The sequence below is a fragment of the Fusarium falciforme genome, chromosome 3 (genome assembly GCF_026873545.1).
Source record: "Fusarium falciforme chromosome 3, complete sequence".
In the NCBI taxonomy this organism is placed as follows: Eukaryota; Fungi; Ascomycota; class Sordariomycetes; order Hypocreales; family Nectriaceae; genus Fusarium; species Fusarium falciforme.
In genome coordinates this window covers 4,813,924-4,836,751 of record NC_070546.1, presented here as the reverse complement: position 1 = coordinate 4,836,751, position 22,828 = coordinate 4,813,924, and the positions used below count along the sequence as shown (strand labels likewise).

Here is a 22,828-nt window from a genome sequence, read left to right as displayed (position 1 = left end):
AATTCCCGCCCTCTGTTACACTCGGATGTACCAAGGGCTGTGCCCGTTTTCCCACCACTCACGAGGTGGCCGTGGCTCCGCTAGACAGGGTAGGCTTAGAAATATGCATGAACCGTAGTCCAATTGTTTCCCGATGTGGGAGAAACAAGGGACGTGCCCGTAGCCCCGTGTTATTAAACGTTAAAACTACGAAACTCTGTCCGGAGTATGCTTCCTTTCTAGCTCCGGAAGAGCCGGTAACGCGTATGTCTTGTGGATCATCATATCTTGTCTACTACCCATTCATTGGCGCGCGTGATCTCGCGTCACCAATTGCGGCACAGGTTGAGAGGTATATGTGGCATCATTCAAGAGATACCAAGAGAGAAGACTCGGAAATACATTAATACGATCAATGGCAATCTGTGAGACCTAATTCATCACATAAAGTAAGAAATGCCCAGCAACATCAGGTATCTGCCTTCTCCTCATGCATCGCATGCACTTTGCCCTCGTCACTGAGAACCGAGACCCTCCGTCTTGGCGCCATTATTGCGGCCGCAGTATCCCAGTACAGATACGTAGATTCAGACACATCCCCGTCATTCTCTTCATCTGATCCTACTTTGATGATGTGCCAATTCGCTCGCTCGAAGCGCTCACGACATTGAGAGCTCATGCCAGCAAACCGAATCTCAAGGACTTCTCCAGCATACGTTTTCAGGGCTGCGACCATGTTCCGCAAGTGGGTGACGGCAGTCGTGTCAATCATGTTGACACGAGTAAAGTCAAGAATGACGACTCTGATCTCTGGGAGCGAGGAAACACCGTCAATGCCGGCTTGTTTGCGCAGACGCGCCACTCTCTTCTCCCCCACCACAGACCAGTTCCGCTCCGTTTCAAGGCCATGACTTCCATTGTATACTGGCGCATGAAAGGTCTGGATGTCGTCCAAAATCTTGGATGTGTTGCGAAAGGCGTTGGGGAAGAAGAGGGACTCGTTGAACGTGAATACCCTCATGTCCTCGGGAATGTGGAGTGAATCAGAATGCGCACCGTCCAATCTCTGAGAGTTGCCGGCTCTAGACTCAACGTCGCTACCCGTTGAAGACAGCCGCGTGAACACCTGGCGCAATAACACGTAGACGATATTAAACCCAACAGCGCATCCGATGCCGACCTCACTTGAGACAAAGAGGGTTACCCAAAGTGCAAGCATTGAGGAGATAAAGTCCGCTAGCGAAGTCTTCCAGTATCTGTAAAATGTCGATGGGGGAGAAATAAGTCCCCATACAGCAGTGATGATGATGGCAGCCAACGTCGCTTTGGGGATCCAGTAAAGAGTGCCCACAAGTTCATAGACACAGACAAGCACGACAGCCATGGTCACGACGCCAGATAGTGGTGATTTGACATTGCATGAGGAGTTGACCGCCGTCCGGGACATGGCACCACCAACACCCATGGCATGGAAGAAGCTATTGAAGAAGTTGGTGATTCCGAGATAGCAAAGCTCTTGGCTCTGGTCCGACGCATAGTGGTTCTTGACGGCAAAAGCTCGAGCAATAGCGAGATGCTCAACTGCGGAGCCGATAAAAACGGCAATGCTGCGGCCGGCAATCTCGGGAATGAGATCCTTTCTTGGCATTCTTGGCGCTTGCTGACCTTTGGACTGAACCTTGACAACATCAAAGAGAAAGTCCTCTCGGTTCTTGTTGACGGCATAGCTCACTCCGGTGAAGAGAACAAGTGCGAGGAAAGCCCTGGTGATGGACAAGAGCCAGATGACCCGGTTCTTTTTGCCCCATCTCTTCCCAGACTTGTCCAGTATTGTCAGGAACAATATACCCGTAAATCCAATGAGACATGCCCATCCATTTGCGTTGGGTAGCTCATTAAAGATATCGTGGATTTGTCGAGCAGCGCCATCACCAACGTTGTCTTCCCCCAGGAGAGAGTCCATCTGATTGAGGATAATGGTGATGGCAATGGCGGTGATGAAGCCGCTGAGCACAGGGAGGGAGATAAACTCCAACAGGAACCCAAGCTTGAGGAATCCCAGTACCATTCCGTAAATGCCCATCATGAATGCGGTTGCGGACGCGATCTCGGATGGGGTCCATCGGTCTTGAAGAGCGTGCACATTCTCAGAGGTGAGCAAGCCGATGAGCGAGGTTGGTCCGGTTGATACATCTACCAAGCGTCAACTTGAGAATTTCTTGAGCGAGATGAAGCAACTGACCTTTCGTAGACCCCATAAAGGCGTAAATTACCGCAGGCAGCCAGCTGGACATCAACCCGTACTCGACAGGGATGTCTGCAATCTTGGCATAGGACAAGCCTTGCGGAATCAGCATGAGACCCAGCGTAAGACCCGCTATCAGGTCGCTAACGAGCCATCGTGGGTTATATCTCGGTAACCAGCCGATGATGGGGAGCTTGTCGGCCAGATACTGGACAGTCCCGGAGGGCAGGGATCTAGCCCCAGAAGCGCCAAGCCGGGCGGCTCGGTTCCAAGTAACATCGGTTTTAAGATCCGATTTCACGGTATCAAAGAGCTTCATTGCGAGATAATTCAAAATGTTGGTAGAACAAGGGAGATAGAAGTTGATGAGAAGGCTAAGGTCTCTCGTTACAGAGATCAGAACGATATTATTATATGAGACGCCCTACACTGCTCCTGTAACAGTGTCAATCCTAAAACACCACCACACACTCTTGCATTATCTTCTTTCCAAAGATAGATCCTACGCAATGTCATCTGACGGCAGTGATAGACTCAAGGCCACCCATAACGGGCAAACCTCAGGTCGCAACATCTTGTCGCGACCATTGGCCGCACACCACCATGACCGAGTCACTGTGCCCTTCATTGGATAGCGGCATGCTGCATCGATGTGATTCCTGCAATCGGCCATATTTTTCTACCGAGTGAAACCCTCACCTTGAGATGCGTGGTAGCAATGCCGAAGGCCGAGAGAACAGCTCGATATGCCCGTCAATTAACTAGAGTCTCGATAGATCTGATCTACAGGCTGTGATGCATCTACCATGTGTGCAAAGGTCCCGGTGATCACGACCACCTGAGCAACCACGACGCCGATCGCGCTCAGACTCTATCTATCCAAGACTCCAAGAATCAATTAACCGGCATATAAAGGGTTGTAATGAGAACGCCACGACAGCCTCCTGCGAACGGGAAGATACTTCCGCCGACCGACCTTCCTAGAAAGGATCTAAAAGCGGCCGCATTACCAAGTTTGCATTGGGTTGCGTTGCATGCAGAGGCTTAGATCGTGGTGCAGTAGCAACGTTTCAGCTTACGGATGCCAATCTTGGAATAGTACGCATCCGGAACTCGAGTCGATTGATATCACTTCTCCGCTACATGCAGCCGGTGCGGAGAGATGTCACAACGATATTACAGTAAATATGAGTAATCTTGTATAATATTCGGCATATTGTTCGGGTGACAAAGGCACGCTCCCGCGTCTAATGCACTCGGGTTACCAAGAGGGGTCCTCCGCTTCCAATAGACCCTCATCACAACCCCTGTTCGGCAGGCCATGCTGCCCAACCACACATGACGACCAGTTTGAGGGCCACTGCAAGCCACAAAGCTCCTGCAGTCCCAAGTTCGCTCTTTTGGACCAGTCCGCCGATAATGGCACCAATGAGAAGAAGGGATGGTGCTGCAACCCGACGGTTCCTCTCTGCGTTGACAAAGACGCTTTCAAACAGTGCAGCATCAGAGAACAAGTCACAGTAGATGCTTGTCAGTACAACGCTAGTAAGAGCGTTGTACTTCAATGCCCTGCTCGCGACAGCCTGTCCACAGCTCTGGAAGGCAACCAGCGCGATGGGAGTGATGACGTACCAGGGGACATCATCAGGACCAGCACCCTTGGGTCCCCAAGTAACGATGGCTGCAGCCCCTGCCACAAACAGTGTCTGTATGGCGAAAGAAAGACACAAGACCCATTTCCGAGTTGGTGAAGGTGAGAACATGCGATGAAGGCGGCTAAAGAAGAATGACCCGATGCAGAAGGCCAGGATAGAGGAGCCTGACTTTTTCCATCGGTTTGTCCCAGCTGTAGGGCCTAGACCCAGATAGACCGTGTTCCCTGTACTCTGTAAGTTACCATTCAGAAATTGATCAATAAGTGATCAATCTCACCTGTTTGCATGGAAACAAATGCCCCCCAAGTCGAAATGGAGGCGCTATCAAGGATACCCGTGATAATGTAGCATCCGAGAAGCATGACATCGGCCCAGTCTCGACGAGCATCGACAACCAGCTTTTTGCGCAACCAAGACTCAGACTTGGGCTTTCGTCCCAGCAGAGCTTGCGACTCGTCGTTTCCATTCAGGATACCATTGCCAGGCCTGGACTCTCCAGTACCGGCAACGGTTCCATATGACGCCGGATTTTGTGGCTGAGCCATTATTGTTGAATAATTGAGAGATTTCAATTTCGTAATGAGGGTAATAAATGTCTCCGTATCTGGCGGCGGGACCTGTGAAGTGTTGAAATTGATTAATACGATGCCGTTGATGCCGGGCGGAGAAGTCCAGACGCGTCAGATTAAGTACACGGAGACTTGTTGTTCCAAACGAATCGCATACCAAATACGTATTAGCTTATTGGAGCCCCGGATTACGTTTAGAGGAGCAAGATCGGCTCGGAAATAATCCTCCAACTACAGTACCAAGGCGCCAACAGAGGGGCGGGCGCATGCCTTGCTTTGTTAGTGCCAAGAGCTAAAGCATGTCTTATTAGGCTTAATTGAGCTTCACTCTAGCACCTCTTTCCGGAGGAAGCCTAATTCATTGAGAGATGGGTTGGGCATTCAGTTCACTTGCTGTCTTGCTCTACGTTACGACCTTGGATCTCAAATGAAAGACCCGTGACAGGACATCCCGGCAATAGATCTGAGACCGAAGAGTTTGCCGTTTCCGATGATCACTCGATCTCCTGCATATCCCCTTCCGAATATCCGTGAGCCAAGAACTGTGACCCCTTCAGCTTGCAACCCCACGCAACCTCCATGTCTTTCGCGTCAGCATTACGCCATGTGCCGACCATCCGATTCCCCGCACTCGCCTCGGCAGTCGTCACATCTTTGCTGGCACCCAAGGCGGCATTCTTGCCCCGTTGATGATGCGTTTCGGGAATCCCCCGGGCATCGCTTTCTCGGCGTTGCCAAACATGCCCCAAAGAAACCTAGCAAGAGCAATTCAATTCTTGTTAATAAGAGTGAAAAAGGTGCTTCAATTATCCGGTGGTGTTCACTACGACATCACACCTCCCTGACACACATACCATCCTCACTGTGACTATTCCACACTACTCTTGTTTCCAATTTTGTGAGAATGCGCTACTCTCCGCTTTTGAGCACCTCACTCCTATTGAGCTTCTGCGCTGCAGTCCCAGTGCAGGACAGCCCTCGTGAGCGGCTCCTCAGGGGTCTCAAGTTGCCATCTAGCTATAATGGCGTAGCTGGCGGAAAGAGGCTTCCTTTCACGCCAGGATACAAAGATCCATACGACAACGCGGTTGACTCTGTGGGAGAGAAGCTTGATCCTCTCCCCTGGCGAAACGGCGATGGCGCTTCTGTTCTGGGACCGTGGAACAAGGAGCGATCTCGCCAAAACCCAGATCTCGTCAGGCCTCCTAGCACTGACCATGGAAATCTCGACAATATGCGCTGGAGTTTTGCCGACTCGCACATTCGCATTGAGGTATGTTGCGCGGAATGATGGCCTATGAGCCCGAGAGCTAACTTGCAACAGGAAGGTGGTTGGACCCGCCAAACAACTATCCGGGAGCTCGGAACAAGTGTTGAGCTCGCTGGCGTGAACATGAGACTCGATCATGGTGTTATTCGTGAGCTTCACTGGCACAAGGAAGCCGAATGGGCCTATGTGCTCGACGGTGAAGTCCGCGTCACGGCTCTTGACTATGAAGGTGGCAACTTTATCGACGACCTGAAGAAGGGAGACCTGTGGGTACGTCAGTTGACTGATATTTTCAACATGGTTTCAATTGAGATTCTAACGACTGCAATAGTATTTCCCCAGTGGTATTCCTCACTCTCTTCAGGGTCTCAGCCCCAACGGTACTGAGTTTCTCTTGATCTTTGACGACGGAAGCTTCTCTGAGGAATCAACCTTTGTCCTCACTGACTGGCTTGGTACGTGAAAGAGTTTACTGCATTGAAACGACTAATCTGACAATTTTAGCGCACACCCCCAAGTCCGTCATCGCCAAGAACTTCAACCTGGCTCCCGAGGTTTTTGCCCACATTCCCGAGAAGGAAAAGTACATCTTCCAGGGACGCAAGCCCGGCTCAATCAGCGACGAAGCTCCTAAGGGCAAGGAGGTCAAGAAGTCCAAGTACAACTTTACCCACCGAATGCTTGATCAGAAGCCCCTGATCACCAGCGGTGGCCAAGTTCGCATCACCGACTCTAAGAACTTTCCCATCTCCAAGACAGTCGCTGCAGCTCACGCCCTCATTGAACCCGGTGCGATCCGCGAGATGCACTGGCACCCATCTGCTGATGAGTGGTCCTTCTTTCTCAAGGGTCGCGCCAGAGTGACCATCTTTGCATCTGAGGGTACTGCCAGAACCTTTGACTACGGTCCCGGAGATGTAGGCATCGTGCCCCGCAACATGGGCCATTTCGTCGAGAACATCGGTGACGAGCCCGTTGAGATGTTGGAGATCTTCCGCGCCGACGAGTTCAGGGACATCTCCTTGTTCAAGTGGCTTGGCGAGACCCCTCAGAAGCAAGTGGCCGATACCTTGTTCGCAGAGGACCCAGAAAACGCAAAGAAGTTCTTGGCAAGGATCAAGAATGCGGACAACAATGTCATCACCAAGCCTGACTTTGTTCGCTCGAAGGATCCCAGTCCCATTGGAAAGGATCTATGATAGGTGAACACGGCAGCGTTGAGACTTGGCAATGCCTCATAGCCGACAGCTCTCTTAAAGCGTGGAAAATTGAATTCTTCATTTGTACATTGGATGCAGGTAGTGGTTGAGTAAAGAGAGATTTCAGAGTACCTTGGGTAGAAATCGTCTGAATATAAGGGCTATTCTTGATCACCTGTGTTGTCTCCTCTCCCCTCTCCGAAGCTATCACGACCTTCCCTCCCAGACTACAACGTGACCTTCCTAATTATCCAAGAATAGAAAAGTAAGTCTCAAATAGGTATTAAGGCCTGGCAAGGAAGCGGGGTTCGGCGATGAGGCGGGGCCCGGAAAGGATGCGCAGTCCGGGATGTCTAGCAGGGGGGAGCCATCTACCACAGCTAAGCGTCCATCACCATGAGATGCGATGGCGGTAAAAGCACTAATGTAGGCGGGTATGAATGCCGTTTCATGGTTGGGCCCCTCTTTAGACTTGCACATGACCATGAGTTTGGGCCTGGTGTCAAGGTCGCGGCCAGTCAAGACCGCAACAGACTAGAAGCCACTTTCAGACAACACCTTGAATCCCCTGCGATGTACTTGAGTAGAGTTCCTATTGTAGTGTATGGGGGCAAGAGCCTCAGCGTTGTTGACGCCAGCGTGCATCCTATCTCAATCGGCGGAAACGTCGGCGGCACAGTCTTTGCTGTCGCTGAAAAGGTTAGCGACGAAAGCAACATGTCACGAATGCAAGCTAATGAGTAATAAAGGCTGCTGAGTTGATCCAGGCATGAAATAAATAGGCATGGGGATGCGGGAAGAGATTAACTAGACGCTAGAAGGTTACAGCTCATCATGGTGCCAATCATAGCGCCAACTGCAGCGCAAAGTAAGCCTTTCTAGATGCCATATTAGAAGGCTTTTTTGCGCTGGAAAAAAGGCACTTCTTACAGTACATATAGAACCTGAATTGAGGCTGTGATTGGCGCTGTAATTAGCGTGGCAATTGGGACTTTTATTGCGAGAAAATGAGGCTATCACGAGATGACCTTTTGTTGCGTGCACTGGAAAAGCCGAAGGTTAGGTTGCTGCCAAGTCGAGTCATGTGATTCTGCACGTGATCTTGCACGGGCCAAGATCTGTATAAATCACTTGAGCGATTGCTCACATCCATTTGATAGCGTTGTTTCATCCTGGTAATAGTAAAAGCTCGTTGAAAGCCAATTAGTCCCTGAATCCTACCCAAGGATATTACCTGTTGGTGAAAAAAGGCATACTATATAGAATAAACTCATCCAACGTTTTATACTAATATAGGCAACTTATAATTCTATATTTTATATTGTTTCTAAAGTGATATGTCGGAACTCAAGGGTAGGTAGAAGTGGGATATCCGAACGAGAGCGGGATGACCGACGCTCACCTGTAAATGGAAATAACCCGGAAATAGCACGATAAGGAGTACTTCTCTCAGGGTGACAGAAGCACTGAGACATGTGTACTTATTAACGCCTGGTACCAAGGCCAGAGTTCAGCTTACTGGCTGGTGATTGGCTCAACTTGACCCCATTTTATCCACACAAGCTAAAGCCATTGACCCTCGGAAGTCGTAATTTTATCTTCGGCCTGTCACCATCTTCAGCCCCATTCCCTGATCCATCCCAGCAACACCCTCGCCATGTTCGCAGCATCAAGACTCAGATTGGTCGCTCGACCATTGTCACGCGTCGCTATGCGTCCGCTTCACGTGACGCCTCGATGCCTCGCCTCGGCGGACCCCCCAAACCTGTCCGAGATGATGATGAACGACCCCAAGATTAGGGAGACGTTTGAGAAGCTTAGCCGACACCCCCCTGCTATCATTGCCATGCAAAAGGTTGGCGATATCATCAAGAGCAAGGGTAATGGAATTCTCTCTCTAGCTTCTGATGACCTACTTATTTATTTCTGGCGCAGGATTTGAGCCTGGCAAGCCCCCAAGCAAGATGGAGGTGATGAAGCTCTTGATGGACAAAGAGTTCCGAGATGCAGCACAGACAGTGAGTTACTTCGATACTCGAGACGTCATATAATCGCAGACTGACGAGAGTGTGCAGTTGACAACTGAGATGCAGAACGCAGGCATCGAAATTAACCCTGATGTAGTCTTACCCTTGCGCCTCACTTCACAACTATTGTGCTAACTCTGAATAGGCCTTGATGGCGATGGTAGGAGGAGATAAGAGCAAGTAAGGGTCAGCTTCGACGCACGCCTTCGGTTAACCAGTGAGGCTCGCCTTGCGAAGCCCGTTAATTGTTTCGAACGAAGTGGATGACAAGATGTAAGCAGCGAAGGCCGCACTATTGTATGTACCTAAGAAAAGTGAGATATTATGCTTCAGAGATAGGGAAATACTGCCGGATCAGTGTCTCTCTGTCCACCGTTGACAACCTCTGAACTGTCATGACGTGATAAGTCACGTTGAGGCCCTTGTTTTTTTTTTTTTTGACGAGAAGCAACGCAACTCTTTGGCAAGCACCATTCACTTGGTAGAGAGCCTTTGAGGATTCATTCTATGTACCTCAATAATCAAACATGACTATGTTGACTGCCATATCTCTGAGGCCATCGGCCGCTGTTATGATCCGCTCCCGGAAACCCGGAGCCGGTTTCCGAACCCCGAATCTCGGCCGACTGGGCCACTTTCCCCGCACATCACGATTCGGAATCCGTTTCATCACTCCTCATCACTACTATAAAGAGGACAAAAACTCTGCGTCGATGTGTACAGTAGCCGGCTTAGCTACGTCTTTATAAATCCTTGCCAATATGAATAGCTTCCCCCTTGCCGGCTTTCTGGGCTACACGTCAAAAACGTTTAGCTACAAGACCACTTCGGATGGTGACATTTCTGTTGATGTCGTCTACCCGGAGGAGACGGATGGTTCTCCTAGTACTGTTCTCATCCATTATCACGGCGGATTCCTAGTGAGTTAACCGGTTCCTCATGCATGACATGCTGCTAACTTACTAAAACAGATTTTTGGTGACAGATACAGTTTCTTGCCGTACTGGCTGGTTCACGCCTGTACCTCTCGCAAATGGATCTTTGTGACGCCCGAATATCGTCTAATTCCGGAGACGACGGCACACAGCGCTGTTGAGGATGCCGCAGATGCTTACGAGTGGGTTCGGTCCTCACTTCCAGGTCTCCTGGGTCGCTCAATCGGCTCGGTCCTAGTGTCGGGCTCGAGTGCCGGAGGTTACTTGGCACTCACGACGGGAACCTTGGCCAAACAGAAGCCCGAAGCTTTGTTGCCCATCTATGGAATGCTTGATCCTGCCGGGTCTCGCTACACGACACCTGGCTCTAGCATCTTTGGTCAACCCGTGTTCGACACAAAGCCCGTCCTTCAGCAGTTCCCCAAGAAGAAGGAAAATGAGGAGAGAAATTCGATCTCTGCTTACCCTCAAACTGGAGATTCAGCAAATGATCCCAGATTCTCTCTAGCGGCGGCACTCCATATCGACGCCCTGTTCCCCGATTACATAACCGGCGTCGACGGCCTAAGCCGTGCACTTGGCGAGGAGGGCATCAAGGCAATCCCCAAGAGAGACAAGAAGCTCTTCCCACTGTCGTTTGGGAACTTGGTTGATCTTCCCCGTACCTTTCTGCTCCACGGCGTCAATGATTCAGCTGTACCCATCGAGAACAGCGTGACCGCAGCTGAGAAGCTTCGGGCGGCGACATCGAGCGAAATCATCACCGAGTTCCCCGAGGATGCGGAACATGGGTTTGATTGTAGGATCGGTAATGTCAACGTGGAAGGAAAGGAAGGGGATAAAGTCCTCGCAGTGGAGAGCCTGAGGAGGGCTATTCAGTTCCTGGAATCTTCGGTTATCAAACCATAGCAGCTGGGATGAGTGCGCCGTGGTCGATAGTCGCGTTGATCGATAATTCACTACTCTTATTAGTGAATACTGCAAGAGTTTTTAGATATGAGATATGTCTCGTCTGAAGTATTTTAGAAGTCGCCAGCTTATAAAAATCTGCATCGTCCTCACGAGATAAAGGTCTGACAGGAATTGCATTATAGCCTATGAGACCACCAGACTCCAGTCCCGACCAGTAACCACTCGCAATTTGTGGCTTGACAGAACTGCTTTCACTGGCTGCGACTGCATGTCGGGTTGGGGCCAGACCAGTGAAGGCCCTGGTACGGATGGCGCCTCTCAGCATTGCCTGGCTGCCCAGGCCACAAGGCAGAGCGGAGACAGATGTCCTGCCATCATTTGCTGGAGATGTCAGCAAGTTGAATGCTGCTCAGCCCCCTTCTCTTCTCTGCAGCACACCGCATATCTACCTATCTTGACACCGTTATTTGCGCATAAATCCACGGCCTACCTTCCTTCCACATCCTCCACTTCAATTTCGCGTGCTTGAAGTCAGTATCCTACAACCTTTCCTGACCTCCCTGCCGAGGATTACACCCAGCGAGAAAACCACCACAATGACATCAACATGGCTGGCCCCGCCATTTAGATACGGCTTATGGCCCTGCTACCAGGAAGATGGAGAGATCCCATATCTTGCCAGCTTGGCACAGACTCGCTGCTGAAAAAGGAGCGGCGAAGCGACTACAAGGCCCTGTCGTACGCATGGGGTCTGAGGAGCCGCTCAGACCCACCACATATCCGAGTGCAGAACACAATGCTTCCCATAACGGTCAATCTTGAGTGTGCCCTGAGACACCTTCGACTACCAGATGAGCCCTTAATCCTGTGGGTTGACGCAATAGTAAGTGGGCTCCTCTCGCTACGGAAATGGCATTCTAACTCGAGATGAGTGTATCAACCAAGCTAATGTTTTTGAGAGGACTACTCAAGTCTCGCGCATGGCAGACATCTACAGCGAGGCCACCGAGGTCATTGTCTTCCTTGGTGGTGGCCCGGGCCGTCAGATGAAGAGTTCCGAGAAACACAAGGACTCTGGACCATGTATCGTTTTCACAAATACATCTTTGGACGACAGCTTAACGAAACAGGCTCTCTTGAATTGGACCACGCCAGGCCGCCGGAAACCGATCACTCCCTTTGACCTTTTCTGCCTCCTAAGGGTCTTGTCGCAACCTCGCAAAACATCTCACCCGTTTGAGCCCTTGAGAGAAGTTCCAGACGTCTATCTCACAGTTATGTTTGAGGGTTTGCGACAGATGCTCACAGCCCGCTGGTGGGACCGTATTTGGGTTGTGCAAGAGGCGGTGATTGCCAAGAAGATTACACTGAGATATGGGGGCGTTTCTGCTCCATGGGAGATGCTTGCTGATGCTGCTTCGACACACTTCCAGCGAGCCGAAGCTCACTATGCTAGCCCAGTTCCGAGGGATGATGTCAAAGTCTTGAATCTCCTCTCACGAGTACAAGACATTGACAGCTTCCGCCGAGCGTGGGGAGAAAACGAGAAGCCCAAAATTTTGTCACTTTTGAGGGAGTTCAGCAACCGCAAGGCTTCCGACGAGCGAGACAAGGTGTATGCCTTGCTTGGCCTATGCGACCAAGATACCGGCATCAGGCCAGATTACTCGTCTGAGGTCCGAGAAACGTACATGCTGGCCACTATTGACATTATCCTACACAGTCGGTCCCTCTCAGTGCTCACGGGAGACCTTGGCCGGAAAGAGAGGAGAGACCTGCCGTCATGGGTGCCAGATTGGAGTGCCACATTTGACGAACATGATCGAAAACGGGTTCGACTTTTCAACCACTACAATACCTGTGGAGATGCAAGGTGCAGCATATTGGAACATGACAAAATTGGAGGGCATATTGAAGACGAGATCACCTCTTTAGCCATGAGCCTAGAGCTGACACACCCGACATATCGTCCACCGGGTTTGCTTTCGGAAATCCTCATGTGGTACAAATCCGCCCATCCGGAAGCCAGAAGTGCCTGCGACAGGTTGATTGCATGCTGCCGGTCAGACGACCAACTAGATATCGAACCCTGGATTGACTACAGCATCGTTGAATTCGAGCCCCTCAAGTGGGAAGGTTGCTTGAAAGTGGGCGGCTGTTGCATTGGAACTGTAGAGAAGACAATGCCACCCCTTTACTCATCTTCCGACATGGACGCAGTTTCAGATGCAATCACTGCCTGGCACAAACACGCAGAGTTGTCACAGCCTCTTGCTTTTAGACGGAATGACTTTGTGTCTACAATCTTGTCAGGTGTCAAAAAGACTCCAAACGGATTCGAAAGACTTGGGGCAGACGACGAACTGGCAATTAGCTACTGGTACCGATGCAGGATTGAGAAAGAGGACCTGGACTGGCCAGACCCGGACCTAGCACCGCCTACACCCGAAACTTTGGATGGTTTCACTGAAGTCATGCGCTTGTCTGTTACCAATCGGACCTTCTTCATCATACGAGGCGGCAAGATGGGCCTGGGTCCAGCTTCCATTGCCAAAGGTGATGAGATACATGCCCTTCCTGGTGGCAAGTTGCCGTTCGTTCTCCGGAGTGTGAAACCTCCAGAAGACCTTGATCCTTGGCCCCATGCTTTGGAGCCCACGACATACAATTTAGTTGGCGACTGCTTCCTCCACGGCGCGATGGACTATCAGCTGGGCTCCCCTCGACCCGCGGGTCTTCCAGCGAAGTTCTTTCATCAGGTGGCGGACATACTACAAAATAAATGGGAGAACTGTCGCCGAAAGTTGAGGGGAATACTCGGCTTGCAAGCAAAAGAATGGCCTGGAGAGTTAGAATGGCCTGAAATATCCCAATGGGATGAGGAACATCTACGAGATCTTCGATACTACTTGAACGGGATCTACGAAGGACAGAAGCTGCCTAAGGGCGAGGAGAGACCTGGAGGGAGGGGAGTACTTCGGGTCGAATATGAATATATCATGAAGAGGATGAATGGGCTATCCCTTGATTGGGCGAAGTTGACGAGAGTCGGGTTGGAGATTGAGAAGAGATTTATGTACTTAGTCTAGAATAATAGAGGAATCTTTCGTTCTGCGAAATCGTAGCATCTTGGTGCTAGTTAGCAGTCAAGGCCTCTTATGCCAGATTATCCATGAGCATGGAGCTAGCTCTACGTAGTCGGCATGTGGCCACTGTGCTAGCATTGGGACATGATGCTGTGATGTGTTGATAATGTGTTCTTTGTTATAATTGAAGCCTGGCCCTCGGTGTGATACCTGAGCCAGAAGACCGCACCTAATGACCTTGTTGTGTTGTTATGCAGAATGAATACCGCCGAGTCCGCCTCCGAGAACCATGCCGAAGCACCGTCCAGATAACAATGCCATCGCCAATTACGTCCGGCTTTCACCGATAACGGCATGCCAAGACCTGACCCTTGCGGAGATTTTTGTTCGTTGGATCATGGCTTTCGTACCAGGCGTGTCCCTCTTAAGACCAGGTATTACGTATTGGTTCACCTCGGGGAGTTGCAAGTCAACAGGGTTACTGACGGTGAACTATCATGTCAGACGACAAGAAGCACAAGATAGATGGGCGCATTAGTTATGCAATCAAGTTCAATGTCACTACCTGACCATTTACCTATGTCGACAGACCCCGAATGCGTCCCTGGATATCCTTATCAACGACAAGCTCGACATGTTCATTGTATTAACCCCCACTAACCGCCAAACATTATGCCCCACGAGCACGATTGTGACATGGGTGTGCTCACCAGAGGTCGCCGGTTGGCTCTCCCCGCATCAGCAAGGATGTAGAGGGAAAGTCAAGTCGGTGAAGACACTTGCTTGTTTTGGCGAGAGCGTGGTCGAGGAGAGCCTAAGGTGCCAGGAGATGAATGCCAGGGAATGAGAAGTCTTGGATTTCGCCCAGAATGTCAAGTAGAGCCATAAAGTGCTTGAATGTCATTTAATCACCTCAGCACGCGTAACCTGTTTCAGTCTGCACGCTCTGACCTGCCTGTCTTTCCCTACCCCAATTTGCGTAGAGTATAAAGGAAGTTGACGGCGAAATCTTCTAATCGAAAGCAGCATCGTGTGGAGATAGATACGAGACTAGATATCCTGGGCTATTCTCGGCGTAGCATCAAAGGCCAGGGGCGGTTGAGAGGAGGGGACTCAAATGTTGGAGATGCTCAAAGCATGACCGTGTACTCCTCCACTATTGACTAGAGTTTCTAATGCCGATAAGCTCAATGCTACAGCACACTCGCATGTCTTCTAAGCATCTAATTCAGCGAGCTTGTCAATAGGTCGAGAGGCCAATCCAAACTTACTGCAGAGGGGACTTAGCATTGCCAGATAAAGCAGCAAGTTTGGCCTCAGTTCACGATCAACACGCCTAGCCTGTGCGGCCTGGGACTTGTGGGAGCTTCCTCGATAGGTAGATACCTAACCTTTAACTACCTGGGGGGCACCCAGGGCTAGGATTGTGTTGGGTTGGGTTTAAGTATCGAGACTAGACGGGATTGGGTAAGGAGGTAGAAGCCCCACCTATTCGGTTGCTCCTTCCGTTTTGCATTCGCTCTCGATTTCCGTCTTGATTCGCAACTGATTAGCATGGGTCCAAGATGCCGGGGCTATGCCTCCAAGTCCATCAAGGGTGGCTGGACTGGGGATGCTAGGAAACTCAAGGCTTGCTTGCCATTATCTGCATCCTGATTGAATCGGGGCAGCCGGAGCACCCTTCCCCAGGCCTCGCGTCGAGTCTCTCCGCATCGATAAACCCGGACTCTGACGTGTCGAACCAACTCGGATAAGATCTGGATTGGCTTGAGGAGTCTAGCTGAGTTATCGAACAGAGGTCGGACCCGCTCAAGCAGCTAAAACTTGGGGAACCCTGTTGTTGGCTTGATCTAAGCCCAGTCAAGCGAGGCTTATCAGGATGCACCATTCGTCCTTCTTCTCGTTGACGCCAAACCACGCCCAAGCCGTTTTATCGCCCCTGATGAACTCTGCGGTACGCCCGAATATCACCTTCTTTGGCCACTATCAGGACCATATGCAGACGTCATCCCCGGTCGCCGCCAGATAAAGGTATATAAAGGACCTGACATTCGTCTTGCAGTGTCACCTCGCCTCCTCTAAGCCCTTCTTCCTTCATCTCCCAGAACTCAAAGATTATCAACAAGACCTTTCTGGTCGATCTTAATTATGGATTCATCCAAGACGGAAAAAAGCCAGTACGATCTCGAGGCTCCGACGCCTCTGGATACCACTGTCTCGCAAGTTGGAGAGATCAGCAAGGAACAAGAGGTTGATGCCGTTTTCGGCGCAGTCACAGACCATGGACCAAATTACCGTGCGGTAGGTTACATCGATCGAACCTCACCTGCGCATAGAGACTGATGTTGAGCAGCTGGGATGGATCGGGACCGTCGCCCTGATGCTCAAGACCCAGATCGGTCTCGGTGTTCTCTCGCTCCCCCACGCCTTTCACACGCTAGGCATGATCCCTGGAGCCATCCTCCTCTGCGCCGTGGCGGGTATCGCTATCTGGACTAGCTACATTGTCGGCGTCTTTAAGCTTAACCATCGTGACGTCTATAGCATCGACGATGCTGGGTATTTGATGTTCGGAAGGATCGGACGCGAGCTCTTTGCCATCGCATTCTGTCTATGTAAGTGGTTCTGACAGGCAACTTCCCTATGTACGAACTAGGCTCTGACTCTCCCTAGACTGGATTTTTGTGGCAGGATCAGGAATGCTCGGTATCTCGATCGGACTCAACGCTATATCAGTCCATGGAACTTGCACCGCTGTGTTTGTTGCCGTGGCTGCCATTTCCGGCTTCCTCCTCGCGAGTATCCGGACCCTCGGCCGTATTAGCTGGCTGGCCTGGGTTGGATTGGCCTTCATTCTTTGTTCAGGTAAGCCCAATATCCTGGCTGAGACAGACATCCCGCCACGGTCATCTAACGTACATCCAGTCTTCGTTGTCACAATCAGTGTCGGTATTCAGGATCGTCCCGCTGAGGCGCCTCAGACAGGCCCCTGGGAATCAGACTGGCAGCTCATCGGCCATCCCACCTTTTCCCAGGGAGTTGCAGCCGTATCGACACTCATCTTCGCATGCTCGGCCACATCTGCATACTTCGCTATCGTGTGTGAGATGCGGGATCCTCGCGACTTCTCTCGATCCGTTATCACTGCCCAGGTCATCTCTACTATCGTCTACCTGATCGTTGCCGTTGTTGTGTACTACTTCTGCGGCTCTGCTGTTGCCTCCCCAGCGCTCGGATCCGCTGGGCCGTTGATCAAGAAAATCGCGTATGGCTTGGCCTTGCCTGGCCTTCTTGTGACAACTACGATTTGTCTTCATGTATGCCATGCCCCCCCACCTGTTCTTCAATCCAACTGACGTTATCTAGCTGCCGGCCAAGTACTTCCTTGTTCGTATCTTGAGAGGATCGGAGCACCTGACTGCCAACTCACTCGTCCACTGGTGCACTTGGCTTGGCTGCACTGGCGGTTCGACTCTTATCGCTTATGTGATCGCCAGTGGCATCCCCGTGTTTGGTGACCTCGTCTCTCTGATCGGAGCCCTCTTGGGATTCTGCCTCGCCTATCAGCCAACTGGCTGCATGTGGCTCTACGACAACTGGGGCCGACAAAACCGAGACTGGAAGTGGAAGGGCATGGTTGCGTGGTGCGTCTTCATCATTGCTCTGGGTAGCTTCATGACAGTGTCTGGAACGTACGGGTCAATTGTCAACATTATTGACTCGCTCGAGAAGTCGGGTGGTACAAGGCCCTGGACCTGTGCTGATAACAGTAACTCGGTGTAGATGTTGAGCTCTACCACCCATAGCTTACCTACCGCGTGCAGAGTGGTAAACCTTACCCTTCAACACTGTAACTTCCAAGATAACTTGATGGTCTCAATCATACTACATTCCATAAAGAACAAGCAAGTTCCAAGTGAAGAACGCATATTGCACATTGACAAACGAAACTTTCCTGCTTATGGGGAACGACAGGCATGAAGAGTGAACAGTGAGGGTATATGCGTACAATGAAAGCAGACATCAGTTCCCTCTAATTCCCTAGATTGCTATTCTATGAACGGGATGACGCTTTTTCTAAACAAGGCAATCCATCTCATGCAAAGTCTCGTCCTTTATGACAGTCTCCATCATGCTTCTTGGGCTAATCTAGTCGTGGCTAACAAATCTTACTAAACCCTGCAAAGGCGACCGTCGCTCTTCTCCTCCCATCCTTCGCTGCCCACACAAGGCGTGCACCACAAAACATCTTTCGGATCGACCTTGCGCTTGATCTTGAGGAGACGCTCGTAATTGTCGCCCCAGAAGGTATGTTGCCAGTCCTCTTCAAATGGGAAGCCCTGAGCCGCATTGTCAGCATAATTCCTCTCCTCTTCGATAGAAGTCATGAAAACTCACCTCGTTCATATATGAACCGCCGCCAGGCGTGAGCTCCCGAAGGGCCTGGAATCTATCGTTTAGAATCTTCCTGGTCCTTCCCTCAGCTGTTTCATCGAAAGGCGGGTACCCCCACCCAAGCCAGTGGACTGCCCATGGTTAGCGCCCTGTCTCATTGCTTGAACTTCAGCCAAAATCGCGTTGGTGGTGTACTCACTCGCATGAATGTAGGCCTTTCGCCATGCTGGATGAACGGCATTTCCTCCTCCGCGGGGCTTTGCCTTGTTGACTCCCTTGCCAGCTACCATGTAAGTTCCCAGCCAACCATCGTTAATGAGAATGGGCTTGAGCGCATCAGCCAGTGCATCCAAATCCTTGGTCAGAGTATCCTTGTCCAGCAACCGTGAGATGAGATACACTGAGCCTCCAGCCTGACCATCATCAAAATTCTCACTGTACCAAGCCGCGAATGAGTCGTACGGTTGAGTGAGAACAAGAAGAGTGACCTGACCTGGCCAACGCTTCTGGATAGTCTCGTTCAGAGGTTTAAAGATCTTATTGATTTTGGTTGTATCCTGGGTATCAAGGATGATGGTCTTGCCCATCAGACCGGCGACTTTCTCAGGAAGACCAGGGATCGGTACGGGTGGTGGTGAGTCCACGGTGGCCATCAGATAACCCGACAGGCCGGAGTCCGAGAGGTAAGGGATTTGGGACGTGGCCCAGGTGACGAGATCCAACGCGAAGGGTGCTTGAGGGAGAGTAAAAGCCATGAAGGAGACCATGGTGAGCTTCTTGGATGGGTGCGTCATGACAGTGACCGAGGTAAGAACTCCAAACGTCGATCCTCCTCCCTGATGAGTGTCAGTAGATGTACAGCGAAGACCAGGGCCTGAGATGTGCGTAACTTACACCACGTATCGCCCAGAACAAGTCTGAGTGCCTATCTTCATTCACGGTGATAATGTCACCGTTAGGTGTAACGACTTCCATCTCAAGCACATTGTCTGCCGCCAGTCCGTAGTGAGGGGCCAGGATCGAATGGCCACCTCCCGTCACGTAGCCACCCAGCCCCACGGTCTTTGCTCCGCCGCCTACAACAGTGCGACCATTTTGGGCAGCAACATTGTAGAGATCAAGCATGGCTGTCCCAGCTCCGGCAGTGATAGCATCGCCGCGTATGGTCTTGCCCGATCCAGAGAGCTTGAACTGACCTTTGTGGTACTGAATCTTGTTAAGATGGTGTGTCCAGATGGAGAGAGCACCTGACCCAACTGAGCGCCCAAGATAGTCATGCCCGCTGCTCCTTACAACAAGGCGGACATTTCGCTTCCGGGCTATGAGATGTGGGTCAACTGATATGTTCGTGCTTTGCTAGCTCATGTGTCACTCACCAAAGTCGACGGCAGCCTTGACATGCTTCGCCGTGGCCACTTCGGCCACATAAGACGGATAGCCTGCTCCACTGCAAGGAAAGTCTTCAAAGGGGAGACAAGTGTAATTCGCCCAGAGATCCCACATAACAGAGACCGGATCTTGTGCATGGAACTCAAAGGTCCTCCAATCTTGTTGAACGTTGGGACATTGATCCTTGTTGTAGTTTGGCTGCCCATTGTGACAAACACCCCCAGGAGGGTTTGGCCTGATAAGCCTACCATCAATGGTCTTGTTAAGCCGGGACCACTCATTGCTTGACGGCCATGCTGAGCTGCCTGGGAACGCCTTGCAGTTCTTGGAGAGGGGTGTTGCCAATGCCAAAGTTGGCGCGCAAAGCGCGAGGATTAGGTTGAAAGAGACCATGCTTGGGTGTTTGGAGATCCTGCACCACCATGTTTGGAAGGGTTACATATTAATAATTGAGTGTCATTGTTCAGATACCTATGCTAGACGCTGCTTTTGGAACCTATTGTCCGCCAAGGTTTGATCTTAGCGAGATAATCGTCAAAGATACAGGAAGGGAACTAAAAAGCGCTCTGAATTTAGCCGATGCATATCAGCAAAGCCGCCTGGGCCGACGGCACCGTTTCCGAAGGATTCTTGCAGTGCAGGAAGGGGCAGATTGCAGCTTACCACTCTTACATACGTGCCGCAGCGTTACATGCCATAAGCGCTGCAAGGGCCTTTAGCAACCGAAGATCCCGAAGGCCCAGACCGTCGCAACTTCCGTCCAATTCTATGGGCTGGCTTCAATGTCGTCGTAGTGACACTTCATTGGCTGCAAGAGACCTTGTTTTCTCACATGGAACGAGTAGAGGGCGTACGTATTGATATTCTTCCGTGCAACACAGGGTACTTGAGTCCGTGTCTCAATATCACCTAGACGCATAGAGCTCGACTTAATTCTGACAGGAATTTCAATTTTCATCCATCCAAAGGCCTTACTCTTAGACAATCATCTCCGGCCTTCAAAACTGCAATCGAAGCAGTATGGAGCCAAGTCAACGAGGCAGCTTAGACATCACTACGCAAACTGACCCAAATGCGAACAACAGCAAAGTGGCTGCCAACCAGCACAATAACGCCGGGCCTCATTCCAAAGAGAGAATTGAGACCTCCCCAGGAGACTCTGAAAGCAATACAGCCGTACCACCGCTGGATACCGATGATGAGACCCCAACTCATCAATACGCGACACCACGAGAGCTTAGTCTACTGTCAACGGTGTTCACTATTGCGACCTTCATGATAGCAATAGATGGAAGTATCCTTGGTAAGGACACCTAAGCCACATAGGTTTTCCACAAAGACACCATCGCTCATTAAATATAGCGACTGCCATTCCAAAGATCACTAGTGATTTCCGTCGACTCGATGATGTGCCCTGGTATGGAAGCGCCTACCTCCTAACAGAAATGGCATTTCAGCCTACCTTCGGTCGTTTGTATACTCTGTTTGACGCGAGGATTCTCTATCTGGTCTCTATCATAATATGTAAGCTGCCCCGACCTGGTCAGAATAGCTGCGCATTATTGTCTAAAATACGTTTTGTAAAGTCGAAGCCGGTACGATATTATGCGCTGCCGCACCTAACTCGGCTTCATTGATCACCGGAAGAGTGATATCTGGAGCCGGAGCTGCTGGGCTTCTCTGCGGAAGTCTGGCAGTGTATGGAAGGTCAGTTCCCCTGCGGGCTAGGCCGTTCGGGATGGCTCTTGTCACGAGCATGTATGGTATTGCGGGAGTGCTAGGCCCGACCCTTGGAGGACTGATCACGGATACGCCTCGATTGACTTGGCGGTTCTGCTTTTGGTATGTCCTTCCTCGACAACCACTATTAACATGGCCGTGATGATCTAACAGGCGATAGGATCAATCTGCGTGAGTGATCAGTCATGACTATCTCAAGAAACCCACTAATCGTGTTTGTAGCCGCCGGAGCTGTGACCTTCGTGATCGCATTCATGATTTTGAAAGCAAAGACACCCGTCCACGGGAAGCTCTCACTGCGTGAGAAACTGAAGCGACTTGATCTGCTCGGCAGCTTCCTGCTTATAGCAGGGCTGGTGTCACTCTTCTTCGCACTGCAATGGGGCGGGACTAGATACCCATGGTCCGACCCGAGGGTCTACGCATGCATCGTGGTATTTGGAATACTCGCATCTGCATTTGGGGTGCTACAGGCAACCAAGAAAGAAGAGTAAGATCGTACCGAGCACTGAGTTGCCACGTCTAACGGAACCAATAGGGCTACCATCCCAACGAGAATCCTCTCGCAGCGCACTGTAGCCATCAGTTGCGTCTTCAACATGCTCATGTCCATGGCGCATAACACACACATGTACTACTTGGCCTTTTACTTTCAGGCCGTACTAGGGACCAACGCTGTGACTTCAGGCGTGCGCTGTCTCGCATACGGTATCCCGTGCAGCATCGCAATCATCATCACTGGCGCATGTATCAGCTCCAAAGGCCACTACGTCCCCTTCATGTGGCTGGGGTCAAGCATATTCATCGCTGGGTGCGTGTTGCTACGCGAACTGGACAGAAACTCTTCGACAGGAGAGTGGATTGGCTTCCAGATCCTCAGTGGAGCGGGAATTGGGCTTGCAGAACAGGTCCCATTCATCGCGGTGCAGGTGGTCCTCCCCGATGATGACATGCCGACCGCGTGTGCCCTGGTAGTCTTCTTTCGCTTGTTCGGTGGCGCTGTGGGACTTAGCATAGCCTCCAACCTCTTCTCCGGGGAGCTCTTCCGGCGACTAGCAGGAGCACCGGCAGGGATCGATGCCAAAACCATACGGGATGCGGGCGCAGCGGATCTAGCGAAGGCGGTGCCGGCGGCTGCGTTGCCGTTAGTCCAGAGGGCTTTCAGTTATGCCGTCTCTAGGGCCTTTATCCTGCCCATCGTTGTGGCGAGCATGTCATTGGCTCTGAGCTTCGGAATGCAGAGACGATGGATTCCGGACGACCGAGTGCAGCCGGTTCAAGGAGATGAATCTGCTGTGGCTATCGAGACGGCTGGAGCTACGGATTTGAATCAGAGGCAAAATGAAAAGACCGTTTAGATAGAGTATGGAGCCTTGAATTGGAGAATTAGCTAAAACATCCACTCTCCCATTACCGTCGATTACAGT

At 51.1% G+C, this 22,828-nt stretch overlaps 8 protein-coding genes and 1 pseudogene across 9 annotated transcripts, besides 1 other annotated feature; 6 read left to right on the top strand and 3 right to left on the bottom strand.

Moving 5' to 3' along the window:
* Positions 1 to 448: 448 nt before the first annotated feature.
* On the bottom strand, positions 449 to 2,576 carry NCS54_00472700 (STAS domain-containing protein; the record flags this gene model as incomplete). The annotated part of the gene is made up of 2 exons (XM_053150254.1): positions 2,222 to 2,576; positions 449 to 2,172 (listed from the first exon to the last, which is right to left on the bottom strand). The coding sequence occupies exons 1-2, from the start codon at positions 2,541 to 2,543 to the stop codon at positions 449 to 451; spliced, it is 2,046 nt and encodes a 681-aa protein (XP_053006229.1). The 5' UTR covers positions 2,544 to 2,576.
* Positions 2,577 to 3,522: 946 nt separating this feature from the next.
* Positions 3,523 to 4,424, bottom strand: NCS54_00472600 (Hypothetical protein; the record flags this gene model as incomplete). Its single annotated transcript, XM_053150253.1, has 2 exons — positions 3,523 to 4,103; positions 4,157 to 4,424. The coding sequence occupies 2 exons, from the start codon at positions 4,422 to 4,424 to the stop codon at positions 3,523 to 3,525; spliced, it is 849 nt and encodes a 282-aa protein (XP_053006228.1).
* A 928-nt stretch (positions 4,425 to 5,352) lies between these two features.
* NCS54_00472500 (Hypothetical protein) lies at positions 5,353 to 6,917 on the top strand (the record flags this gene model as incomplete). Its single annotated transcript, XM_053150252.1, has 4 exons — positions 5,353 to 5,721; positions 5,773 to 5,988; positions 6,050 to 6,173; positions 6,223 to 6,917. The coding sequence occupies 4 exons, from the start codon at positions 5,353 to 5,355 to the stop codon at positions 6,915 to 6,917; spliced, it is 1,404 nt and encodes a 467-aa protein (XP_053006227.1).
* A 1,657-nt stretch (positions 6,918 to 8,574) lies between these two features.
* NCS54_00472400 (Hypothetical protein) lies at positions 8,575 to 9,128 on the top strand (the record flags this gene model as incomplete). Its single annotated transcript, XM_053150251.1, has 4 exons — positions 8,575 to 8,797; positions 8,853 to 8,935; positions 8,993 to 9,037; positions 9,090 to 9,128. The coding sequence occupies 4 exons, from the start codon at positions 8,575 to 8,577 to the stop codon at positions 9,126 to 9,128; spliced, it is 390 nt and encodes a 129-aa protein (XP_053006226.1).
* A 577-nt stretch (positions 9,129 to 9,705) lies between these two features.
* On the top strand, positions 9,706 to 10,788 carry NCS54_00472300 (Abhydrolase-3 domain-containing protein; the record flags this gene model as incomplete). Its single annotated transcript, XM_053150250.1, has 2 exons — positions 9,706 to 9,864; positions 9,916 to 10,788. The coding sequence occupies 2 exons, from the start codon at positions 9,706 to 9,708 to the stop codon at positions 10,786 to 10,788; spliced, it is 1,032 nt and encodes a 343-aa protein (XP_053006225.1).
* A 633-nt stretch (positions 10,789 to 11,421) lies between these two features.
* NCS54_00472200 lies at positions 11,422 to 12,662 on the top strand (annotated as a pseudogene). Its single transcript has 2 exons — positions 11,422 to 11,674; positions 11,724 to 12,662.
* Positions 11,422 to 12,662: a sequence feature.
* Positions 12,663 to 16,025: 3,363 nt separating this feature from the next.
* NCS54_00472100 (Aa-trans domain-containing protein) lies at positions 16,026 to 17,660 on the top strand (the record flags this gene model as incomplete). The annotated part of the gene is made up of 5 exons (XM_053150249.1): positions 16,026 to 16,178; positions 16,231 to 16,492; positions 16,551 to 16,742; positions 16,803 to 17,194; positions 17,244 to 17,660. The coding sequence occupies 5 exons, from the start codon at positions 16,026 to 16,028 to the stop codon at positions 17,658 to 17,660; spliced, it is 1,416 nt and encodes a 471-aa protein (XP_053006224.1).
* Positions 17,661 to 18,049: 389 nt separating this feature from the next.
* Positions 18,050 to 20,054, bottom strand: NCS54_00472000 (FAD-binding PCMH-type domain-containing protein; the record flags this gene model as incomplete). Its single annotated transcript, XM_053150248.1, has 5 exons — positions 18,050 to 18,217; positions 18,276 to 18,403; positions 18,472 to 19,108; positions 19,167 to 19,591; positions 19,649 to 20,054. The coding sequence occupies 5 exons, from the start codon at positions 20,052 to 20,054 to the stop codon at positions 18,050 to 18,052; spliced, it is 1,764 nt and encodes a 587-aa protein (XP_053006223.1).
* A 627-nt stretch (positions 20,055 to 20,681) lies between these two features.
* Positions 20,682 to 22,759, top strand: NCS54_00471900 (MFS domain-containing protein; the record flags this gene model as incomplete). Its single annotated transcript, XM_053150247.1, has 6 exons — positions 20,682 to 20,964; positions 21,024 to 21,185; positions 21,248 to 21,503; positions 21,562 to 21,572; positions 21,624 to 21,891; positions 21,940 to 22,759. 6 exons carry the CDS (start codon positions 20,682 to 20,684, stop codon positions 22,757 to 22,759), a joined length of 1,800 nt encoding a protein of 599 aa, XP_053006222.1.
* Positions 22,760 to 22,828: the final 69 nt, after the last annotated feature.